Source organism: Melozone crissalis, unplaced genomic scaffold (assembly GCF_028551555.1).
Source record: "Melozone crissalis strain CALT ecotype California unplaced genomic scaffold, PUWL_Pcris_2 ptg000023l_1, whole genome shotgun sequence".
In the NCBI taxonomy this organism is placed as follows: domain Eukaryota; kingdom Metazoa; phylum Chordata; class Aves; order Passeriformes; family Passerellidae; genus Melozone; species Melozone crissalis.
Window position 1 is genome coordinate 6,033,900 of NW_026535801.1, and position 21,818 is coordinate 6,055,717.

General features: G+C 45.0%; 1 protein-coding gene across 1 annotated transcript in view; it reads right to left on the reverse strand.

Annotated features, from left to right (window-relative positions):
- UBE2F (ubiquitin conjugating enzyme E2 F (putative)) overlaps window positions 1-12,863 on the reverse strand; it is a 57,117-nt gene extending 44,254 nt beyond the window's left edge. Inside the window, exons 1-3 of the mRNA XM_054277789.1 lie at window positions 12,777-12,863; window positions 9,819-9,951; window positions 628-657 (exon numbers count right to left, since the gene is read on the reverse strand). Coding sequence (XP_054133764.1) covers window positions 628-657; window positions 9,819-9,936 — 148 coding nt within the window. The 5' untranslated portion in view covers window positions 9,937-9,951; window positions 12,777-12,863. The remainder of the gene's footprint in view (window positions 1-627; window positions 658-9,818; window positions 9,952-12,776) is intronic.
- Between the last annotated feature and the right edge of the window lie 8,955 nt (window positions 12,864-21,818).

The following is a 21,818-nucleotide window of genomic DNA, read 5'->3' on the forward strand; positions in this document are numbered from 1 at the left end:
ACTGAAACCGCACATTCTTCTGGTATTTGTTACCCTATAACAGAACTGAAAAAACTTTACCTAAAATTACTCTCTGTAAATTCTCTATAACTGACTTTAAGGAAGGCTTTTACCTCAAGTAAGATTCCAGGTCTAAAACCATATTATCTTGTCCCGTTTTTTTTTTTGGATCACTCTTAAAAAATTACTTTTCAAGAGTATTTTCTCTATTAAAAGACATTAGGTTACATCTGGAAGTGAAAAACCTGCAGGTTTGACTTCATGTTCCCTGAGAGCTGAGCTATTTGCTGTGCCCCTAAATCAGAATCTCCTGTTTTGAAAATGAGAGAATAAAGAAAAAAAACACAAGTGAGGCACTAATTGCACCCTGGAGTCCCAGGAACCTTTTGGGCACTTGATGAAAGTTTTGCTGCCACTCCACAGCAATTAAAAACTGCAGGCAAATTATCAATACTCCTTCCAAAGGACACTAATGAGAGTCCAGCTCTCCACAGCCTCAGAAGAGGAAGCAACAGAGAAAAATCTGTTCAGGCCAGAGTGGTGGAGCTTTACACAGTTACCAGTCAAAATGCTCATTTCAATGGCCCTTTCCCCCTTAAAATGCACACTATTAAATGTTATACTCACAAGGTAAATTAGCTTCAAGGTCTGCAACCTCTGTTGAAAGAAAAAAGAGAAACAAAACCATTATTTATACAAGCATAAAGCTCTTCTTCAAGTCCAAATTGGCAGATCTAATTTAAACCACCCTGTAAATCCAATTTTATTTAAAAATATAATTAAGCTGCAGTGGAAGTTTACCTTGAAATTTCTCTTTAAGCCACTCAATTCATTATTAAAAATGCTCATCTGCCCTACAGACATGGCAAATGCATCCTCCTTTGATGGGGAGCTCAGCTCTGCCAAGGCTGGCTGCTGCCACACAGAGCCCTGGCATTTCCAAAGCACAGGTTTTGTCACTGATATTCACTCCTATTCAATTAAATTCTCCTTTTATTTATTTCCTGAGCTTAAAATTCATAAAGGAAAGGAAGCATCCTGATGCTGCTGCACAGCCCCTAGGAAATGAAGTTTGGAGGGTATTCCTAAGCCTGCCAAGTCACCTTCCCTGGAAGAACCCCTGCTTTTGTGTATTTTACTGCAATCTTACTTTCAATTTCTTATGAACCAGATGTATCAAGGTATCTCCCTCTTTACTTCTGAAGTCCTAGGAAATAAAATTGAGTATATTTTTGGCTTTTCCTGTGGTCTTCTTTTCCACTTCTAACTTTGCTTTCCACAGACACAGCCCATTTATTTGGGCTGGCAATGTGCAAGATTTCAATACCAACTCTCAAAAACACACATCTGAGGAGAACTGTCACTCAGAATTCCCGGCACTGAATCCAAACTTATCACAACTAATTCTCCAGAACTCCTCCTGCCATCCATGCTCACCAAACCTGGCATTTCTGTGCAGTGGAATGATGTTTGTTTGATTTCCATCTCCCTTGTGCTTGGCACACCCTGCACCTGCAGCCTAATACACCAAGAGCAAAAACCACCAAACCACACTTAGCTAAACAATTCACAACTTCACTCTTTTAAAATCCCATCTTTGCAGCCAGAGCTGATTTAACCAAAGCCAGGCACTGAAAGGCAACACTGGAGCCACACTTTTGCTAAAGAACTGTCTTTCTAGAACACACACACACAAAAATGTAATTTCAGCTGTAATCAAGGACTTTATTTCAATTTTCCCTTCCTGGTTGATAAAAAAAAAGTGACAACCAACCCCTGAAGGCTGCAGCTATGAAAACTTTTCCTGAGACTATTCCCTCACTCTTTTCTTTAAATTCACCAGCCTTTCATAGCAGCACACCAATCTTCACTGCAGTGCAGAGTTTAGGACCTGGTTCAATTATTTTGAAGTGTTGGCTGCTTTCCTTTATTGCTTTCTGTGCTTGTGTGATGTTCACCTTCATGAATTCCTGATCCCAAAAAAAGGGAGATATTTACATGCTCAGTGCCAGCAAGGGCTGAGCTGAGCAGCTCTGCCTCCTGCAAGGTTCAGCACAGAGTTTACAGTCACCAGAATTCCTTTGAGGTGTGAAAATTCCCCGTGGTGTGTGCACACTCCTGTGTTTCTCTCTGCCCTGGCACAGGAATGAGTGGTGTTCTGGTGAAAACAGGAAAACAAAATGCTCACAGCCAGCAAAAGGCAGCACTGTGCTCCTTCTCTGAAGGTGTGCAAACAGGTGGGAATGCTGTGCTAATAACCCCACACTGAAGTTCTGGAAACAAAGACAAATAACCCAAAATTGAGGTTTCTAATGAATGCTGTGCTAATAAACCCCCACAAAACTTCTGGAAACCAAGACAAATTACCCAAAATTGAGGTTTCTAATGAACTCTGCAACAAACCACAAACTAACAATGAAACAACTTCACGAAGCCAAAGAAGATAAAGATCTGCATCAATAATCTGAATGTTTAAAGCAGCATCAGGTAAAGCAAAGAAGTTACTATTAACTGTGCCATATGAACACACACTGGTGATTCACCAATTCACAAGCACATTTAACAGCCAAAGCTCAGTGTTTGAGGGTTTCCCAAATTCTGAGTCTCTTGGTGGTGACAGCAGTGACATTACAACCATTTCTGTATGCTGCTGCTCCCAAAGCAAACATTTGGACCAGAGCATTCAAGCTCCATTGAGATTCTGATGCTTTAACTCCCACAATTTCTGCATAAATCAATACCTCTGACACGAGCATTGTGTAAGCAAACACCCCTTGAGCAGCCTGCCAACCCATTTAACAGAGATTTGTAAACAAGCAAAGCATGGAAACGACAGAGCTCCAATGCACTGAACTGCCAAGAGCTCCAAAAGCTTCATTAAATTAAAGAACAAACTTTTTTCTAACCTATTTCCTCACTACAACACCTTACAAATATTTTTCAACCTATTAACTTTTACCACACAACACTTCTAACACTAATCACCCATTTTTTCTCACAGCCCTACTACAATTCATCTTTCACAATTCTAATTCTCTAAGATACCCAGTCTTTTATAACCTTTATAAATAATATAATATAAAATATATATATATTATCTCTTTAGGTATTATATAACCTATATATATATGCATATATATATATATATACTTATTTTTCTATAACTTTATTTATATTCTGCTTTGACCTAAGGGTGTAGGGTAAAACTACATTATGAATGGCTATGGGTAGATGCCACTTATCACTGACCAAAATATTTATTTCCTACATAAAAGCATCTCCTGTCTGAGGTGTAATGTCACTGTTGCAGTATTTTAAAAGATCACATTTTAAAACTTGTTAAAACTTATTTCTAGTTCAATCTCTCTGAAGAATATCATCTCTATTCCATAACATCCCTAAATCAACACACCTTATCTCAGTGTTAACATATATACAAATATATAAGATACATACAAATATACAATTCTGTATAGACTTAAAAGTTTTAAAAATTCTTTACAAATCCATTTCCCACACAAACCTAAAGTTTTTCTGAGCTCCTCTTGCAAGAAATGACTGTCACTACAGCTGAACAGTGAAGAAAATTCAGTTTGAGTACTTTTCATGGTCATTTTGTGGAGAACCTGCATCTCTGTCCCAATTCATGGCATCAAGATGAGGAGACAAGCAGAAAACCCAAGTGGCAGGAAACATTCAGATTGCAGCTCTTGACCCAGCACACACCTGCTTGAACAGCTCCAAATCAATTTAAACCATAAACAAGGCTGTCACTGCCATATTTTCTGAAAAATCCTCTTTGCCCAGGATTTCTCTCCTGGGAAGATGAGAAGCCTCAGAGAAAAAGGAAAACAATATTAGCTCATTGCTTCCCCTGTGTTTTGCTGCTTTGGAATGTGGTTTGGAGATTGTTTGGTTTCATGGGAATTGTTTTAACTCAATGACCAATCACAGTCAGGCTGTGTCAGACTCCAGAGTCACAAGCTTTCAGTATCTTGTTAAGCCTTCTGTAAGTGTCCTTTCTCTATTCTTTAATATAATATATATCATAAAATAATTAATTAACCTTCTAAGAACATGGAGTCAGATTCATCTTTCCTTCCAATGACAGGGACCCCACAAAATACCACAAAAGGCAAGGCTTAAACTTAAACCCAGCACAAACACTGCAAGAGCTGGATGCAAACAGATTGTGGCTCAGCTTTTCTCTCTTCCATACTGCTCCTGAGCAGCCAGAGTTATTTATAAATGATTTCACAAACAATAACTCTCCCTGGCCATGACAGCTCTCCAGACAGAAATAGGAGCACTCCTGCTGTGTGTACAAGGTTTATGAATGCTCAGGGCACACACCACAACTCCACTGCTCTGCTCCCTCACCCTAAGTCAGAGTTTAGCAGTGCTTTGTTTACTAAGCCTTCCAAAAAATCAGAGTTTGTGCTTCATTTTGGAGCTGCAGTTTGGTGTTAAGTACATCAAATAAAAGCTGTATTTCCTCAAGCGACCATTCTCACCCACAGCAGTATTGCTTCTCTGGTTTTGTTCAAAAGGCCACTCTCCTGTTTAGGTCCCTCTTTAATTTACTTCTTTAACACTTCCAGAGATGAAGATTAAATACCTTGACATTAATAAAAATTCCATTTTCTCAGTATTAATTCTAATACTTTATTAATTCTAGAAATGCTGTTTGCCTCCTAATCCTTACCCAGTTATCTTTACAGCATTCCCTACTTAGCTCCTCTGAACTGTACAGCCCAGTATAAGAATAAAAGTATTTCCTCCTCTCTCAACTTTCCTCACCTGTTTTTGTGAGGAGGGATAGCACTATTTTTAAAGGCTTGAAGGAAGCAAATAAATGGTTTCTCTTACTTTTAGTTACAATGGATGTTCGCTTTCATCATCAGTTTCCCACTTCCATTCTCTCAGGCTTAAACAGAGGCACACACAAAATATTCTCTGGTTACAGAAATGTAGTGATAAAAGCCACAGATATTGAAGACAACCAAGGAATAAACCTTGTTAATTCATTTTCATATATATTAAGTTATTTCAGGTTGCCACAATCAAACTAGGCATATAAATGTGATAATATAAATATAAAAGTGAATGAAGAAGTTTCTGTGCACTACCAAAAATGCAGTGCAAGGGACAACCTTTGTGCTGCCATCCTGGATGCTCTGTACCTTCAATTCCCTTTAGCAGTCACCTTCATTATACAATATTAATCCTGGGTTTGTCCTCAGCCCTTTTTGCATTTCAGAAAGGATTTGCCTTTCAAGCTCAGCACTGCATGCTCACCACGAGGAGCAGTCATGTGGCCCCTGCTCCCAGCTTAACGAAGTTCCCTTGGAGATGAACAGGACATTAAGAATTGTCTCTGCAGCACAGAACAAAATGAAAGCTGCTGAAGCAATTGTGCTGCTTGCTCTATTTTCATTTGGGTACTAGGCTTACAGAATTAGGGCTTTACTCCCCAACTGAGCCTAGATGGAAAAGCAGTGAAAACAGATGAGCAGCTGAGTCACACAGAATTGTGAACAAAGCTGTTCTTTACTAGACCCTCTCTACAGCTGGAAAAGAATTTCCAAATGACTCAGAATTAATGAAACTTGAGTGATAGAGAGATTTCTATTCATAATACATCCATAAAATAACCCAAGGGTCCTGAGACATGACTGATACCTCAATCTGTGACAATGCTGGATATGAGCAGTCAAAGGAACAACTTAAGGAAAAACCAACAAAGGGCACCAGTATTTTAAGAGCAGCTTCTCCCCAAAAGTGGAAGTGAAACAAAGCGGAACAAAGCCTGTTTAACATGCATCCATCAATAAATTCAAGGTCAGTGCCTGACACATTATTTCCAACACCAACTGAGATGTTTCTTCACACCCATAGCACAAATAGCTATCATACCTAATTTAGCACTTATTTTTCCTATTTTCAGTTGATCTGTGCCAAGTCTTTAAAAGTTTGTAAGCATCATTTACACTTGTCAGTGGCTGGGTTGTGGTCATCACCTCAATCAAAGCAGAACTGATCTACTGACCAGGCAGAGGACAAACACAACTGAGGGCTGCAGGGCTGTCAGTGTGACAGCACATCCTCAGAGATCTGTACTGAGCTCCCTATCAGCACAAACAAGGCTGTCTGCAGTTTACCTCCAGAAAAAACAAACAGACACTGCCTGTGTCTGGCCAACAGCCTTAGCAAAGCTGGCAGACATCTGTCTGTCTGCAGGATTTATTAGATGATCCCCCATTTACTGTGGAGCAGGGATAGGACAGTGGTGCCTCACCACTGGCACAACACTCTGGGCCTTTTCCCATCTCCTCCCTTGCTGAAGGCCTGGATTTCTCTTCTTTTAGGCAGGAGAGATTATTTTCTGATTTGTGACCTGATGGAGCTTTTTTCCCTATTCTGCCACTGTCATCTGTTTGTAACTCCAGCCAAATTGTGCACAAGTGACAAGTTCTACTTACTGCTGGCTTTGGGATGCAGTGCAACACCTCAGCGCAGCTCTGACAGCTCCACAGACAAGCAGTGACAGCACTGGTGCTGCTCCAGCTGCAGCAGCATCCCTGCTGGGTGCACACCTGCAGCAGGCTCTGCACTCCTGCCCAAACTCATTCCTGCCATCTTTACATGACCTAGAAACACCTTCAGCATCACAAGTTCACTCCTCTCAGTCTCTGCAGTTGATCTGTCTCAAAGTGCTGAAGCAAATTCTAGAAACTTTTGTAAACAAATGGTTGACATTTAGCTTGAGCACTTAAAAGAGAACATCCCCAGAAAGCCTTTCCCACTGCATTTCCCTGTCACTTCCAGCAGTGACACTGGAATGATCTGCTTCTCCTGTCAGTGCCATTTCAGCCAGAAATCACCCTCAGCACACTGACAGCTCTTCTGGGAGAGCACAGTGATTGTGGTGCTGCATCCCCAATCCCAACCTCTGCCCTGCAATCCCAGCAATTCCTATCAGGCCCTGGCCTTTGCACAAGAGCTGTGGTGAAGGAAGCACTCCTGAACTGCACCAGGAACTCTGCTGCCTGGACAAGGTGGGAGATGGGAGCAGGAATAATCAGTCATTCCCTGAAGGCTTTGGAACATTCCTTAGCTGAATTACAGCCTGACTGAAATGGTACCACTCCCACTTGAGTTTCAGAAAATTCCAGTAATCCCCAAAAGGGATTAACAGGATTATTTCATTGATTCTGGGAGGGAAAATTTTAATATGTATTCCCATGTATACATACATTTCCATACATGTGTGGGTTATCTTTGCACATTTGTGTGTATATCTATATCCATATATTTGTGTATGTGTGTGCATTGACCTGAACACACTATAAAACATATATATCTTATTATCTTGAATCTATACTATGTTTATAGCTCACTAATAATTAATATAACACTAAAGTGCTTTTATGATTAAGTTCTTATAAATCTTTTAGATATAATGTTGAGCCCAAGCCTGAGACTGGGTCCAGCTGCACTGAGTTTAGAAAGGAAGGGATTTCACTCTGAACCTCCTGACTCAACCAAGAGCTCCCTTTACCTTTTCCCCCTTCCTCTTTTCATTCCAGCCTCTGCATGTATCACTCTAAACTGACTCTAATTTGATTTTCCTTTACCTGCATTACCCATGCAGTAAGCAGGATGCCTACCAACCTTTGTTGTGCCTTTGCAGATTTCTATTAAGGCACATTTTCACCAATGCCTTTAATGGTGACTCTCTAAGTGACCCACACCACCCATTTCCATGCACAATAACCTCAGGATCCAGCACTCAATACTTGTCAGAGCCATGTGAGCACTGACCTGCTTTTAACTTTTGTCAGACTGGGACTCATTCAACACTCAGTTTGAACTCAGTTAGTTTAAATACTTAGTTTTACTTAGTTTTTTTTTTTTAATACTCAGTTTTATTTCAATAGCTGGTTTGCTATCACAGCCCCAGCAAATAAAATTACAATGTCAATACTAATTTTCTACAGATTACATTATTTTCCTCCCCTGCACACTTGGGTATGGTTTTGAAAAACATGATTACTCTAAGGACAGAGTAAAATCTAAAATTTCTTTGCCCCCTCACATGAAGAATATTTATTTCACACTGCTATCTCCCCCTCAAGTCTATACCTGTGGGTTAGGGAAAATCTCAGATTATAAATATTTAGTAATTTGGCTTTGTGCTTAGCCTGGTTAAAGAGCTTATTTCTGCTGCCTGAATCATTCCCCCTCAGAACTGAAATGAGGATTTCCAAATTGGAAGGGTAAGAGTGATCACAATCATGATTAAAAGCATGTAAAACTTCCCTGTCCTTAAACAATACAGGGAGAAAATTGTGGATACAACATTCCCACAATCCAGCTGAGGCACTCCCAGTGCACTGAGGCAGCAGTGACACCTTGCTCCAGATATCTGACAGAATTTACCCTAATTTGGAAAAAACATATGCAGGGCAAGTTAGGTAATATCAGCCAGGCAATGACAGCCATGTCAGCCTCAAATCACCCTGGAACAGGAAATGTGGATTTCCTCTGACTGGCATGAATCCCAACAGTGGCAGCTTAAACATCAACAAAAGAGTATTTGCTACTGGAGATTTTCAGCAGAAACTTCAACCTAAACAACACATTCCTTAGCCACTAACATTCAGCTATCACCAGAGGGACTGAACCTGACTTTAAATCCACAGTAACTGCAAGCTGTCAGCACCTATGGATTTTTACATATAATGTTATCTATGCTACAAAAAATAAATTAAGTGCAGGAAAGAGCTGTCCCTGATTTAACAATAAAATAGTTTCATTATTGTCTCATTAAATACTCCATTTACCCACAACTGCCAAGCAGCAGGTCTGGGGCTTTTTTTCCACCAGCTGGTAAAAACCTACAGCAGCCTTCCTAAAACACACCACACTGCAATCCAATCACTGCTTTATTATTCACAACTTCACACTCCACTTATAGTGACTCCAGGCCTAGAAAAATCTCACACTGCACTGCTTTTTAAAATCTTTTTAAAGTGTGCTGCCTCTCACCTGTGCCATTAAAACCCCCAAAACACTGCTGTGACTTTCAGGATGTTTTTTTCCTGTGACAGGCAGTTATGGTTTGCTCAAAAACCACCTTCATACTAAGGCAAATATACTTCTGTTAACATTCTCCTCCTCTACATTCAGTGACATTTATGTGGCAATTTTTTATCATGTTTTAATTGATGATGGACTAATTTCTAACAGAGTAAGGAGGACTAATTTCCAAGAGAGTAAGGGGGACTAATTTCCAACAGAGTAAGGGGGTCATTTGTTTTGATTTTCATTATTCAATAAAAATAAGTGTCCTATTGTCATCACAACGAGTCCCCAGCTAGGTAATAATTGCCATAGATTTAATGTATTGCAGAAGGCTAATAATAATTTTCTTTATTAAGAAACCCATTGCTTTTTTAGACCCTAGTTTGCTACAGGTGGACCTAACTGGTCCTTCAATTAAACCACCATTGGCTAATTAAGAAACCACCCTTTGGTAAGGAAATCTCCATAACACATTCCACATGTTCACAATACCAGGTGCAGCAAGTTAAGGTAAGAAATGTTTATAATACTTTTCTTTGAGCTTCTCACAGCCTCTCCCAGAACGATGTAAAGCGGGAAAGCGTTTATTGCTCTCTGTGACCAGAGAGCTGCTGCAATACCAAACAGATCATTTCAGAAATCCCTGTGGGAACTTACAGGCAATTTGATGCTGTTTCTGGCAGCACAGCCAGAAGCAGCAAAGGCCAGCACATCTCCCTGTGCTCCCTCACCTTTAACGAGCAGCTTGTCCCGCACAGACACCCTGCGAGTGGAGTCGGACGCTGCGCTGGGCGCTCGGGGGCCTCTGACGCCGTCATCCCGCTTCAGCTTGCTTGCCAGAGTTAGCATCACTGCTGCTGCCACCTGCAACACAGGGCAGGGACAGGGACAGTCACCTGGGGCAGGGGGAAACACCTCATGGCTGCTGGGATGCCCCAAGCTTGGCTTTTGTGTTTTCCAGATCCTCTGCGGCTTTAGTGCGTAACTCAGAGTTACACACTAAGTGTCAGCAAGCTCTCTTCACAGGGCAGGCACACACAACAATCCTGTTCCAGCTTGTCCAAGTGATTGTAAAAGATTTTAAAATCACAAAATTCAGGGAGCTAGAAAGAAAGGCTCAGGAGGCCCTGGGAAAATGTTAAGGGTAGGCCCTGGTAAATGTTAGGCCTTGTGTTTGCTGCAGATCATGTGAAACTGCACCTGTGTAATCAGTATTTGATAAGCGATATGACTGTTAGATGTGATGATGATTTAGTAATTAGATGCAATTATTGCTTAGTCATAAGAAGAATCATGAGAAAGGGGTTTGAGGGGGATTATGAGAAAGCCATGCTTGGATGAAATCAATGTATTCACCAGAACACAGTAATTTTGATAATTAATATTTAAGTTATATAGCGATAGAATATAAAACATCGTGATGGGCGTTCATCCCAAACCCACGTTGGAGTCAGACTGGGGTTTGTCTACCCCAGACACCCAGAGCTCCCCAATTAAAGCACCTGCATTAATCATTCCCTGATTATGTGTTACTGAGCAATAACAAGGACAAATGTTACAAGCTCCAGGCCCAAAAAGTACAAACAATGTGGGCTGAAGAGAGAAAAACAAGGAGGGTGGAACTTCATAGCCTCAAGCTGTAATTGGACAATTAACTCCAATGTGCAAATGGAGCAGAACTTATAAAACTTATTAATTAAACTACAGACTTGCAATCTTAGTGTTAGTAATTAATTTTGGAAACTTTTTCTATGGTCTTAGGTCAAATATAGTATTTCTGGGGTCTGTGCACTTCAGCACAGAAAGTTTGAAATTCTCAGTATTTAGGATTCCAACACAAGACCCCGTGACCAGCTGTCCATTTTGTGACCATTTTGGATTCACCTGGGCTGGGCTCTTGTGCTGCCCAAGGTGGATCCACTGAGGAAATACTTTTAATAAATCCCTGCTTTATTCTTTAACTCTGCCCAGCCTGTGTTCCAGGTCAGAGCTGAATAAGGAGTGAAGGATGATCACAACAGGTGAATAAAGGCGGGGATGCCCTCAGCACCTGAGGAATGAGCTTGTTTGGGCTGGGAGCACTGAGGGAGGTGCCAAGAGCAAATTCAGTTTTCTGGAGAGAGGTCAGGCTTGCATCAGTGTTTACACCCCCATCTCACTGCCTGACACTGCTCCTGCTAAAAAACAGCTGTGAAAATCCCCCACTCTCCTGCACACCTCACAGGGCAACACTCACAGCTGCCTCCTGGCTGGCCAAAAGGGAAAAAAGAACAAAAAGGAGGAAGGGGAGGGATTCCTGGAACAACTCTCTGATTAGGAAGTGAGCTTTGAGACAGCTCCCCAGGCACAGGAAAGGGATTAAGGCTGCAAACTGCAATCAGCTGCACGTCTCACAGGGCAAAAACCTGACACACAGAGACCAAACAAGTGAAATGAAGAGTTGCTTCTACTGTGCCAGCCATCCACTCTAGAAAATAACCACACTGCTGAATTAATTACACTGAAAGGTGCTCAGAATGCCAAAGCCATGAAGCCAAAACATCCAATCTGTCACGGCTTCATTTGTTTTGATGCTACTCCCAGTGGAAGGCAACGCCTCCTTCTTGAATATTTTGGCTAAAACCAACACAATGCTGACAAAACCCAAACTCCTTCAGGCCCCCCAGCAGCTAAAATGGGGCTACAGCTACTGCTTATCCTTTAAATCATATTAATTAATTCAACCAAATAAAAGGGGGAAAAATGCAAAAAGCCAGGGTATAATCTTTACATGGAGGTTGAGAAGGGCTTAACAGAAAAGCAAGCAAAAAACCTTAAAAGAAATCATATATTTCACAGCAGTCCCTAACAGCAGGAAACTCTGGTGAGATCTACACGGAGGTCAAGCTCCCCGACGCTGACAAGTGATGTGTGTGTCAGCTTCGAGATTTATGTTTAAAAACAAAAGTACAGCGTGGGGTGAATGTAAAATCCAGCTGGCTCGACCGAAACAAACTGCAAGTTTTACCCCGGAGGAAGAAAGAATAAGCAGAACAAAACAGTCTCTTTTTCCCCGGAGAAGGAAGAAACAACAGCTGCCTAAAAAAAAAAAAAAAAAAAAAAAAAAAAAAAAAAAAAGTAAAAAAAAAAAAAAAGTTAAAAATTTAAGAAAAAAAAAAGAGGGGAGTAGGGGTCTGAAAAGTAATGAACGCGGCCATAAATTAAAACAAAAGAGGGGGAAAAAACCTGAAAAAATACCTGTAAGCCGCAGACTAGCTGTTCCCTCAAAAACACCCCATCTTTTAGGCGCTGATTTCAAAGAAATTCAACTTCGATGAACATTAAATGCCTAAATACCTTTACAACTTGTCCCGAACAAGCAGGAAACCTAAGAGGAGTATGACCAATGTGGAAAAGAAATTACTCACTTCGGCTGCACCCCAAATTTATTGAAACCCAGCAAGAAAGCACTCTCAAATCGCAGGTAAAGCTTTGCAGAGGAGGAAGGGAAAGGAGCTGTGTTGATTTCTAAGGAAGGGAATAAAAGTCCGGGGAATTGTGCAGCTCCCCGGAGCCGGGGCAAGGCACGGGGGCTGTGGGGCCGGGGGACCCCGCCGGGAGCGAGGCCTGGCGGGCCGGCAGATGCGGGGACAGCGGGAGCGGCCAGGCCCGAGCCGGGGGCTGAGTGAAGGGGGACAGCCCTCACGTACCTGAGCGAGGCGTCAGGGCCCGGCAGCCGCGGCCAACACCATCCCCGGAGCCGGCCCGGGGCAGCGGCGGCGGCAGCGGCGGCTCCTCCTTCCCTCCTCTTCCTCCTCCTCCCTCAGCCGAGATCTCGCGAGAGCACAGGCGGGGCAGGGCAGTGCTCCCGCCGCGATCTCGCGAGAGTTTGGCAGGGCGGCGGGGAGGCCGTTATCCTCCGGGAGGGCGGCGCCATGTTGGGGCTGCCGCTGAGGGGCCCCTCGGGCAGCGCCGCCATATTGGGGCGCTCCCTCAGGGCAGCCCCAGTGCCTGAGGGGAGCTGGTGTCGTTGGAATTAGCTGTCCCCAGGCCGAATTTTATCACTTTTTGTAAAGGAAATTACAGAATCCTTACGGTTAGGAAAGATCTCTGAGATCACCGAGTCCAACATTTGACGGATCTTCACTGAGTGCCCCGTCCTTGAACACCTCCTCGTTCTTCGTTTGAGGAACAAGTCATTCCTTAAACACCCCCAGGGATGGTGATCCCACCACCTTCCTGGCGAGCAATTTCCAATAAATTCCTTTTTTTCCTGTCCCCTCACACTGCTGTGAAAGGGAGGCGATTCAGCCACGATATAAATTAATGCTGAGTTTACGGCAAATAGGAACATGCCAATAGGGAGAAAAAGCAGTGATTGTGTGGAAAAACGGCAATCACTTGGTTTTTAAAATTTTAAACGTTTAATCGTAATAAAATGATTATAAAAATAGTAATAAAATCCAAGTAATAATAATTTGGACAGTTTGAATTAGGACAATATGAGACAATAGAAACAAAGAGTTACGGACATCCGGGTACCTTTTTCTGGGCAAAATAAGCCCAAAAAAGGACCCACGTTAACAGAGGATTAACCCTTAAAAACAATAACCTGTTACATATTCATACATCTCATATATGATGCATAAATTCCATTCAAACACAGGATTCTGTCTGGTCAGTGTCAACTTCTTCCTCTTAATCCTAATGGTGTCTTCAGGCCTGAGCGAGGCGGGAAGAATTTCGTTTCTTCTGATAATGGAGCAATAAATTCTCTTTCTCTGAAAGATTCAGGTGTCCTGTGGCTGCTATCTCAATGCAAATCCTTTCTTTTAGAAAAAAAGTTATCCTACACACCATAGTTTCTATTTTAACATTTTGTTATAACCTAAAATTATATTTAACAACACTACTTAAGAGAATTAATACAGCATCACTTTCTAACACAACACATATAATATCCATTTGAATATTTGCGAAAAGCCAATCATAAAATACGCATTTTTCACAGATTGTCAGGGTGACTTCAGGAGCAGAGCTTAGCCAGGCTGCAGTGTTTGCCTTGGTTAAGCCAAATCTACTATTAATTAAATCTATTATTAATTAAATTAATCTACTAATCTACCCAAATTACTCTACTATTTCTACATTCCAGCAGCAGATGAATGGAAGACAAGTGAATCAGATGGAATAGTCAATCAATATGTCAATAAGATCAATATGCAACAGTCAATTGTGAGAATCACAACTCACTATTTAAATATTTTATAAAAGTTTATTAAGGGATAAAAGGGATAAAATCCAGTGCTGAGGTGTTTGGCTATTTGCCAAAATAAACAAATAAATAAAAACTTAAACCATGCTCTCTATATAGTGTTACATTACAGGGGATACATGCATATTCATAAGAGTTTATACATATTCAAACATTCCTTTGAGTTTAGATTTTTTTTGCTTGGTTTTAACCTTTGACTTGTGCTCATGCTATCTTGTAGATTAAACTAATATATTTTATTTCTTCTTGTGGTTCCATTCTGTTGTATTTTCACTCCCTGATAATGAGGGTTAATAAATTCTTTTACTTGGTGCTCCGGTTTCTGTTTCTGTTATCTTGTCTTTCAGATAAGATAGTGCCTAATGTGGGAAATCACTTAATTATTTTACACCATTTTCTGAGCTAGTTACATGTAAAACCATTTTAACATTTCACAGTCTATTATGCTACAGTCTAAGATAGTGTATATTACACTACTATTTATAAAAGCTATACGTAAATGACAGATTATACTACATCAGAAGCAGTAATTACAAATTGCACTATATCAGGATTTTTGTGATCAATAATAACTTGCAAAAGCTAATACATAAATGCGAAAGCCAATAACTTTATTTGTTATTTCTAACATCAATCACATAGAAATATCAATCATATAGAAGCACAAGTCCATGTGATGGAATTTGTGTAAAAAATTATCATTAAGAGTGTATTTAGTAATGGAGAGTGAATACTTGGGTATTGTAACTAGACTGCCCAAAAACTTGAAAAATTTTCACAGTTCTGTTAAAGCTGTAAAACAGGTGCATAAACTTAAGTTCTTCCACTAAATAAGGGAACCAAAACTTAGCCATGAAAGCAGCACCCAGCTCAGAAGGCAGAGCTGGAAACATGGGAATTTTGGCAGACAGCTACTGAAATAAATACTCGCTGCAACCTAAACATTGACTGCAGTGATACCACTGCCCCTTCCCTAAACCAAACTGGAACTGAGCTTACTGAAATCTGCTTAAACCAGCACAGGGCTGCTGCTTAGAGCCCTTTTCTTCCTTCTCAGGCTTTTCCCTCCAGATCCATGTATCGTTTGGATAACCCAGCTTTGGATGTCCTAGAAACATCCTCCTCTCACAGCTGCTGGCTGTAGGTAGGGAATCCCAGAGAGGGATTTCTCGCAAGCCTTCAGAAGCCAGGGGTGAAATTGGGAGCAGGGCCAGGAGGTTGTGGCTGCGTTTCTCTTCCAAGGATATGTTCTGGGAATCAAAGCAAGGAACCTCAGAGAAAGAAAATACAATTCTTATGTCATTTGCTGCACCTGTGTTGTACCAAAGTGAAATGCATTGTGGAAGGATGTTTACCTGAATGCAATTGGCGATTGGATTCTGGTGTGAGTGTTTTGATTCACTGGCCAATTGTATCCATGTGTGTGTGTCGGGACTGCCAGCCGACAACCACGAGATTCTGGGCAGCTGAGTGCTTGGCAGATTCAGCTTAGATGTAATGTAATATAGGGTAATATTATATAGAATAATATCGTATAATAAAGTAATTAATTAGCCTTCTGATAAGATGGAGTCCTCATCGTCATCTCTCCCCTCGTGGCATCTCCCTGCTGGGAGCCCCAGCTCACAGAGCAGAGGTTCCCGCGGCCCGGCTTTGGGGAGAACCAGCTGAGCCCCGCCGCAGCCGAACCCCGCATTCTATAGGAAATTCCAGCCGCGCCCTCGGGGCTCTCCCCGCCCTTGGGAGGTGCTGCCCCAAGCGCTTTTCCCTCTGGAGAGGTTTTCATTGCCCCGGGCGCTGCTCCTGGCATTAGGTGGCAGCACACGGGGCGCGGCCGAGTGACAGAATCTGTGAAAGCTCTCCAGAAAACCCAGCATCCCACACAGGCTTTTTTCCTCTCCCCGCCCCCCAAAATAAACGCCACGAGGTTCCTTTCGGGCAAAGTTCTTGCAAGGATGTGCGGGCGATACCTGTGCTGTGGTATTGCAGAAAAGCATACTAAAAACACGTGGCGGCAGCTTATCCGCTTATGGTAATTTAGTTACCTACTTTAGTTTTCATATTAAATAGCACATAAGAAAATAACTCATACAAGCAAGTATGCAGAATACACTCTTTAATAAATAGCAGGTAAAAAAATAGACCTCCTTAAAAACATTTTAAGAACCAGAAAAACAAAGGTACCTTATAAATACGCATATTCACGTTCTTTCAGGAAGGGCATTACCCGAGCCAATAATTTAAAAGACCATTAAAAAAAAATAAAGAAAAAAAATTGTTTCCTCAGCTCGCATGAGTGAGAAGAAGGGTTAAATAGGTGAAATAGGTTAAATAGGAAGTAACAGCGCAGTGCAGTCGTTTTTTCCCGGTTCTGGGGGCGTCCCTGAGAGGCGATGCTGCGCGCTGGGTCCGAGGGCACTTGAGCCCTTCAGCACCTGAGCATTTCATCACTTCAGCACTTGTCCTGCAGGGCAGCGCAGCGCAGGTTGTCCAGCACCTGCAGGACGTGCAGGATGGTGGTGGCCCTGAGGCACTCGGTGCTCTCCTGCGGGGCGAGATGGGCTGGGTCAGCTCTGCAGAGGCGCCTTTTGACGCCCCAAAAGCCCGCAGAACCCCGCCGGCCTGACTTACCGCTCGCATGGCGTTCTGCAGCTTGTGCAGCCAGTGCCGCAGCCTGCCCGAGGGCTGGTGCGAAGGATCCACCTGCAAGGAGAGCGGCCGGGTCAGCAGCGGCCCCACAGGGCAGAGCCGGCCCGCAGCGCTCGGGGGAGGCACTCACACAGCCCTGCACGGCCTCCCGGGCGCTCCTGAAGAAGTGCAGGGGCTCCCGGCACAGCTCGGCAAAGCCGGGGGCAGCGGGCAGCCCCAGCATGGCCGTGGTGAGGTTCAGCTCGGCCGCCACCAGCAGCACTCGGTCGGACATCTGTGAGGGAGAGTCCTGGTTAGGGATCCGATTAGGAGGATGGGGTCTCACAGACCTGCCCGGGGGTGCAGGTGGAGGTGGCAGCAGCAGACAGGAGTGCTGTGCCCCCTTACAGCATCACCTCGCTCTTACCGGCAGGTTCACTGCATTCCATTTGCGGTGGAAGAGCTTGGTGTTGCATTTGTGGGTGGTCACCTGCAGGCGTAAACCAAGAGAGAGACTGAAAAACTCTCATTGTGACTCCTGGCTATGTTGGACAACCCCAGCCAGCCTTGAGGGCTCTGAAACCAGGACAAAATCTGGCCGAGCATTTCCTTCATGTCCCTGAACAACCTTGGAAAGCATCTTGCTCATCCCCAAACTGCCGCAGAAAACATGCACCTTGTCGCTCAGGTCTTGAATTCAGCATCCCCTGTGCCTTGCCCCCTGCCAGCCCACAGCCCCCCGTTGCCAGCAGTACTCACAAACTCTTGTCTCATCCTGTCCACAGCGTGCCGCTGCTCGGGTGCAATGCTCTGGTACTGGGACAGCCTGCAGCCCTTCCCCGGGGTGTGGTGGGGAAAGGCAGCCCCCAGGCTGACCCCCAACACCAGCACGAGCAGTGGGGCGAGGCCGAGGTGCAACATCTTGGCAAGGAAAGCTTGACAGCCGGCCATGGAGTGCGGTGGGGTGAGGAGGCTGAGGTGCAGGATGCCAGAGAGGATGAACCGCAGGACTCCGGGCAGGATCCGCTGAATTCCAGATGCAGAGGTGCCTGACAGGGGCTGCAGGTGGCTTGTTCAGACGTGGAGCTGCTGAGCTTCTGGCTGTCCTGGAGAGCTGCTTTGTCTTGCTCGCTGTGACTGCCTTGCTGCCCCATCTCCAGCTTTTTATTCCTACCTGCTGCTTTCATCTTGGCAGGAAAACCCAGGGCTGGTGCAGCTGGAAACAAGAAAATGAAAGTGGTGCAGGGAATCTCCCGCCTCCCTGTTACCTGCCCTGCTGCCTCCAGCCCTGCCTGCTCTGCCTCAGCCCGGGATGCCGGGGGATGCCGGGGCTGGCAAGTGGGGGGACACCAGCATGACTGATCCCCACCCCGAGCTGAAAGCTGTGGGAGACACCTGGGGACAACAGGTCCACGGGGACAGGAGGGTTTTGGTGCCTCCTGAGTGGCAGCAGGAGTTCAGGCCTCAGTTTCCCCATGGGAAAGGCTTTCCCCGTGGTGGGTTGGGGCCATAAGCAGCAGCCAGGAGTGGGCACTGCACTGTCCAGGCTGCAGGTGGGAGCTTTTATGGCTGTGTTATCTGAGGGACAAGGTTCAACACCACAGCAGGGAAAAAGGTGAAAGTAGAAGCACTTACTTCCACCTGAAGTTTTCCAGATGGGACACAGAGTTGTGGAGGGAGATGAAGATGAGCAGGGCTGCCACTAGAGCTGGCTGGGGTTTCCTCCCTGTTCACACAAATAGGGTGTATTGACATCCCTCTGCTGACAGCTGGAATGGCACCTCTCAGCAAACTGTCCCTCCATCAAAGGAACCTCTTGTGGTCACTGCTGTGCTTTTAGTCTCATGAGTTCACCAAGCATTAAATATAAAAAATTAGGGCAATGCCTGCATCTAAGAAGCAGGGACAGTAAGGAAGTAAAAGGCTTAAATGTATTTGACAGGGCCTTGCACGATGACCACAGAACACTCCAGGAGGACCCAATTTTTAATGTTCATATTTGGAACCAAAGTGCTGATTTCAAAGAGTCCAAGAAAAGGAGAAAAGTTCTTGTGGAAGCATGTGGAAATGTACCCCTGAGGGTGAGCAGAGTGGCATGGATGTGCTCATGGAGGTGGGCTGGGACCTCTCAACACCATTCAGCCCAACACTTGCTGTGGCAGGATCAGCTGGCACAGGCTGCCCAGGACAGTGGCCAGGGATGGAGCAGACACTTCACAGTCTCTGTTTTCCTTGTGTTCAGATGGACTTTCCCTGGCTCAGCTTGTGCTGTGCTCTCACACCACCAGGAGCCCCTGAGCCTCCTCTCTCAGCCTTTCCTCGTAGCAGAGATGTTCCTGTGCATCACCTTCATGACCTTGATTGGCCTCCTCCAGTCCCTGCCATGTCTGTCTCCCACTGAGGAGCCCAAAACTGCACCCAGGACTTCAGGAGTGGCCTCACCAGCACTGAGGAGAGGGGAGGAATCACCTTCCTCAGCCTTCTAGGAACACGCCTCCTAGTGCAGCCCTGGATACCATTCACCTTCTTTCCCACCAGGACGCTTTCCTGGCTCATGTTCAATTAGTGAAGAGGTCGAGCAGGACCTGCTGTTGTCTCACAGGGTCCATCCAGCCCTTCCTGAGCCCTTCCCCTGCTCCAACAGCATCCCAGAGGGCTCAGATTTTTCCTGGAAAACCATGATGGAGATGAAGAATGGGAAGGGGCAGCATGGATTGGACAGTGGCTCGTTCCACTTTGTCCAGACTGGACGCAGACACAGCTTGGAGAAGAGCCAGGACACCGTGGTGGGCACAGGTCTTCCATCCAGCCATGGATGTGGCCACTGGACCAGGCTCCCAGCCAGCCTCCCTCACAGCAGCAGCTTAGGGGAGGTCAGTCATTAAAGCCTGAGCCCTGGTGTGGGCTGGGGTCCCTTGTCTGCCCTTCTGGGGAGCAGGACAATGGCCCTGTCTTTCCTTTCTCTCCCATTAAAGAAACCCACAGGAGATTAATTTTTATTCAACACAGCAAAGTTCATGATCAGTATAGCTGTGAAATACAAATCCAAACCAGCATAAATAAGACCACTTCTGCCATCCAAACAGGCACAGCTCAGCTGGAATAGAGGGCACTTTGGCAGAAAATCCCAAGAGATGGAAAATAAATGTGGCCCCCATGAGAGCGGGGTGATCCCACACCAACCACGGTCCCACACGGCCGATCTCTGCCGAGACACTTTCGGGTCACCGTGGGGTCACAGGGCAGCATCACATCCTCGTGGGACAGCTTGGCCTCCTGTTTCCCACGGCTGTGGCTTTTCTCTCCCAGGTGTCGTTTCTGTTTGGAGAAGTAAAGCGAAACCTGATCTCTTCACACATGCAGAAGGAAATTCAGAGGCACCAAAGAGAAGCTCAAGCTGCGGGGTGAAGCCGGGCCATGAGCGCGGCCCCCGGCACCCATGGAGGCTGGGATGGAGGGATGAGGATCTCCCTGCTCAGATATTTGTGCCACCCCCAGCCACAGCTGAGCCCCCAGGGGCCTGGCTGAGCAGCTCTGAGGGCTTTTTCTTCATGGGATGAAGCCCATCCTGGGCTTTGGTGCGTGTCTTGCCTGGCAATGTCACGCTCCACCATGGCCCAGCCAACCATGGCTGCATTCACCACAGCTCCTCCAAACCATGCCAGGGCCAGGAGTGGAGAGTTCCCTAAAGCCAGCACAGGCTGGGAACATCACACCGTGCTCAACAGAGTCTGCAGGGCACTGGGGACCCACCACAGTCAGTGTTCCGGTCCCAGTGATGCCTTGTGAAGGCTGACCTAGAACAGAGGCTGGACAGAGTTAAAGAATAAAGCAGGGATTTATTAAAAGGCCTCCATGGATCCACCTTGGGCAGCACAAGAGCCAGCCAAGGCTGCACCCTTGGATACCACTTTGGATACCTTGAACCAAAATGGTCACAAAATGGACAACTGGTCACAGAGTCTCACACTTCTGTAAATTCTAGTCCATTTACATATTGGAGTTAATTGTCCAGTTACAGCTTTAGCCCATGCAGTCCCATCCTTTTTGTTTTTCTCTCTTCAGTCCACATTGTTTATGCTCTTGGGCCTGAGATTTGGATTGGTTGTCCTTAGTCCCCAGCTAGAGAAGGAATTGTTTTGTCTCCCTGCTCTGTGAAGAGAGGTCACCATCCCATAATGTGAAGCCCAGACCCACACACTAAAGCAGCACAGAATGTGAAAAATATAAAAGCTAAAACCTGAGGAATCACCAGCTGCCAATGGTTCTGTTCCAGGAGAGCAGCACAGATGGTGATGATGAAACCCTTTCCTTGTGAGGCTGAACCACTCAGGCTTGCTTGGAATGAGAAATCCCAGGTGTGGGATTTCCAGGTAGGAGAACAAAAGTGAAACCTGACTGTGGCCAGGGCTGGCGTCAGCAGCGGGTGAGGCAATGGCTCCGTGGTGACTCACAGGTTCCTGCATGGCACCAGCACGGCAAAGGTGCTCACCACTGGGTAAGGATGAGCCCAGGTGGCTCCTGACCCCCGTGGGCCAGTCTGGGAGGAAGTGACTCCTGCTAGAGTAGTCTGGGTAGAGAAGACAGAAAGAACAGAAAGCGTGCCCCAAACAAGCCAGGTTTAAAAATAAACCCCTGGGTGAGGTGTGGGAGCCCTGCCCACAGGCAGCAGTGGGCTCTGCTCATCAGCCATCACCAGACCTGTGCCTTGATGTGGCACCACCAAAGTGCCCCCAGCCCCAGTGCACCCCCCAGCACGTGTGAGCTGCAGCAGCCCCTGCACTGGCTGGTGCTGCCCTGCTGATGCAATCCCTGCTGTCACCTCATGGCTGGGCACCCGCTGCACCAT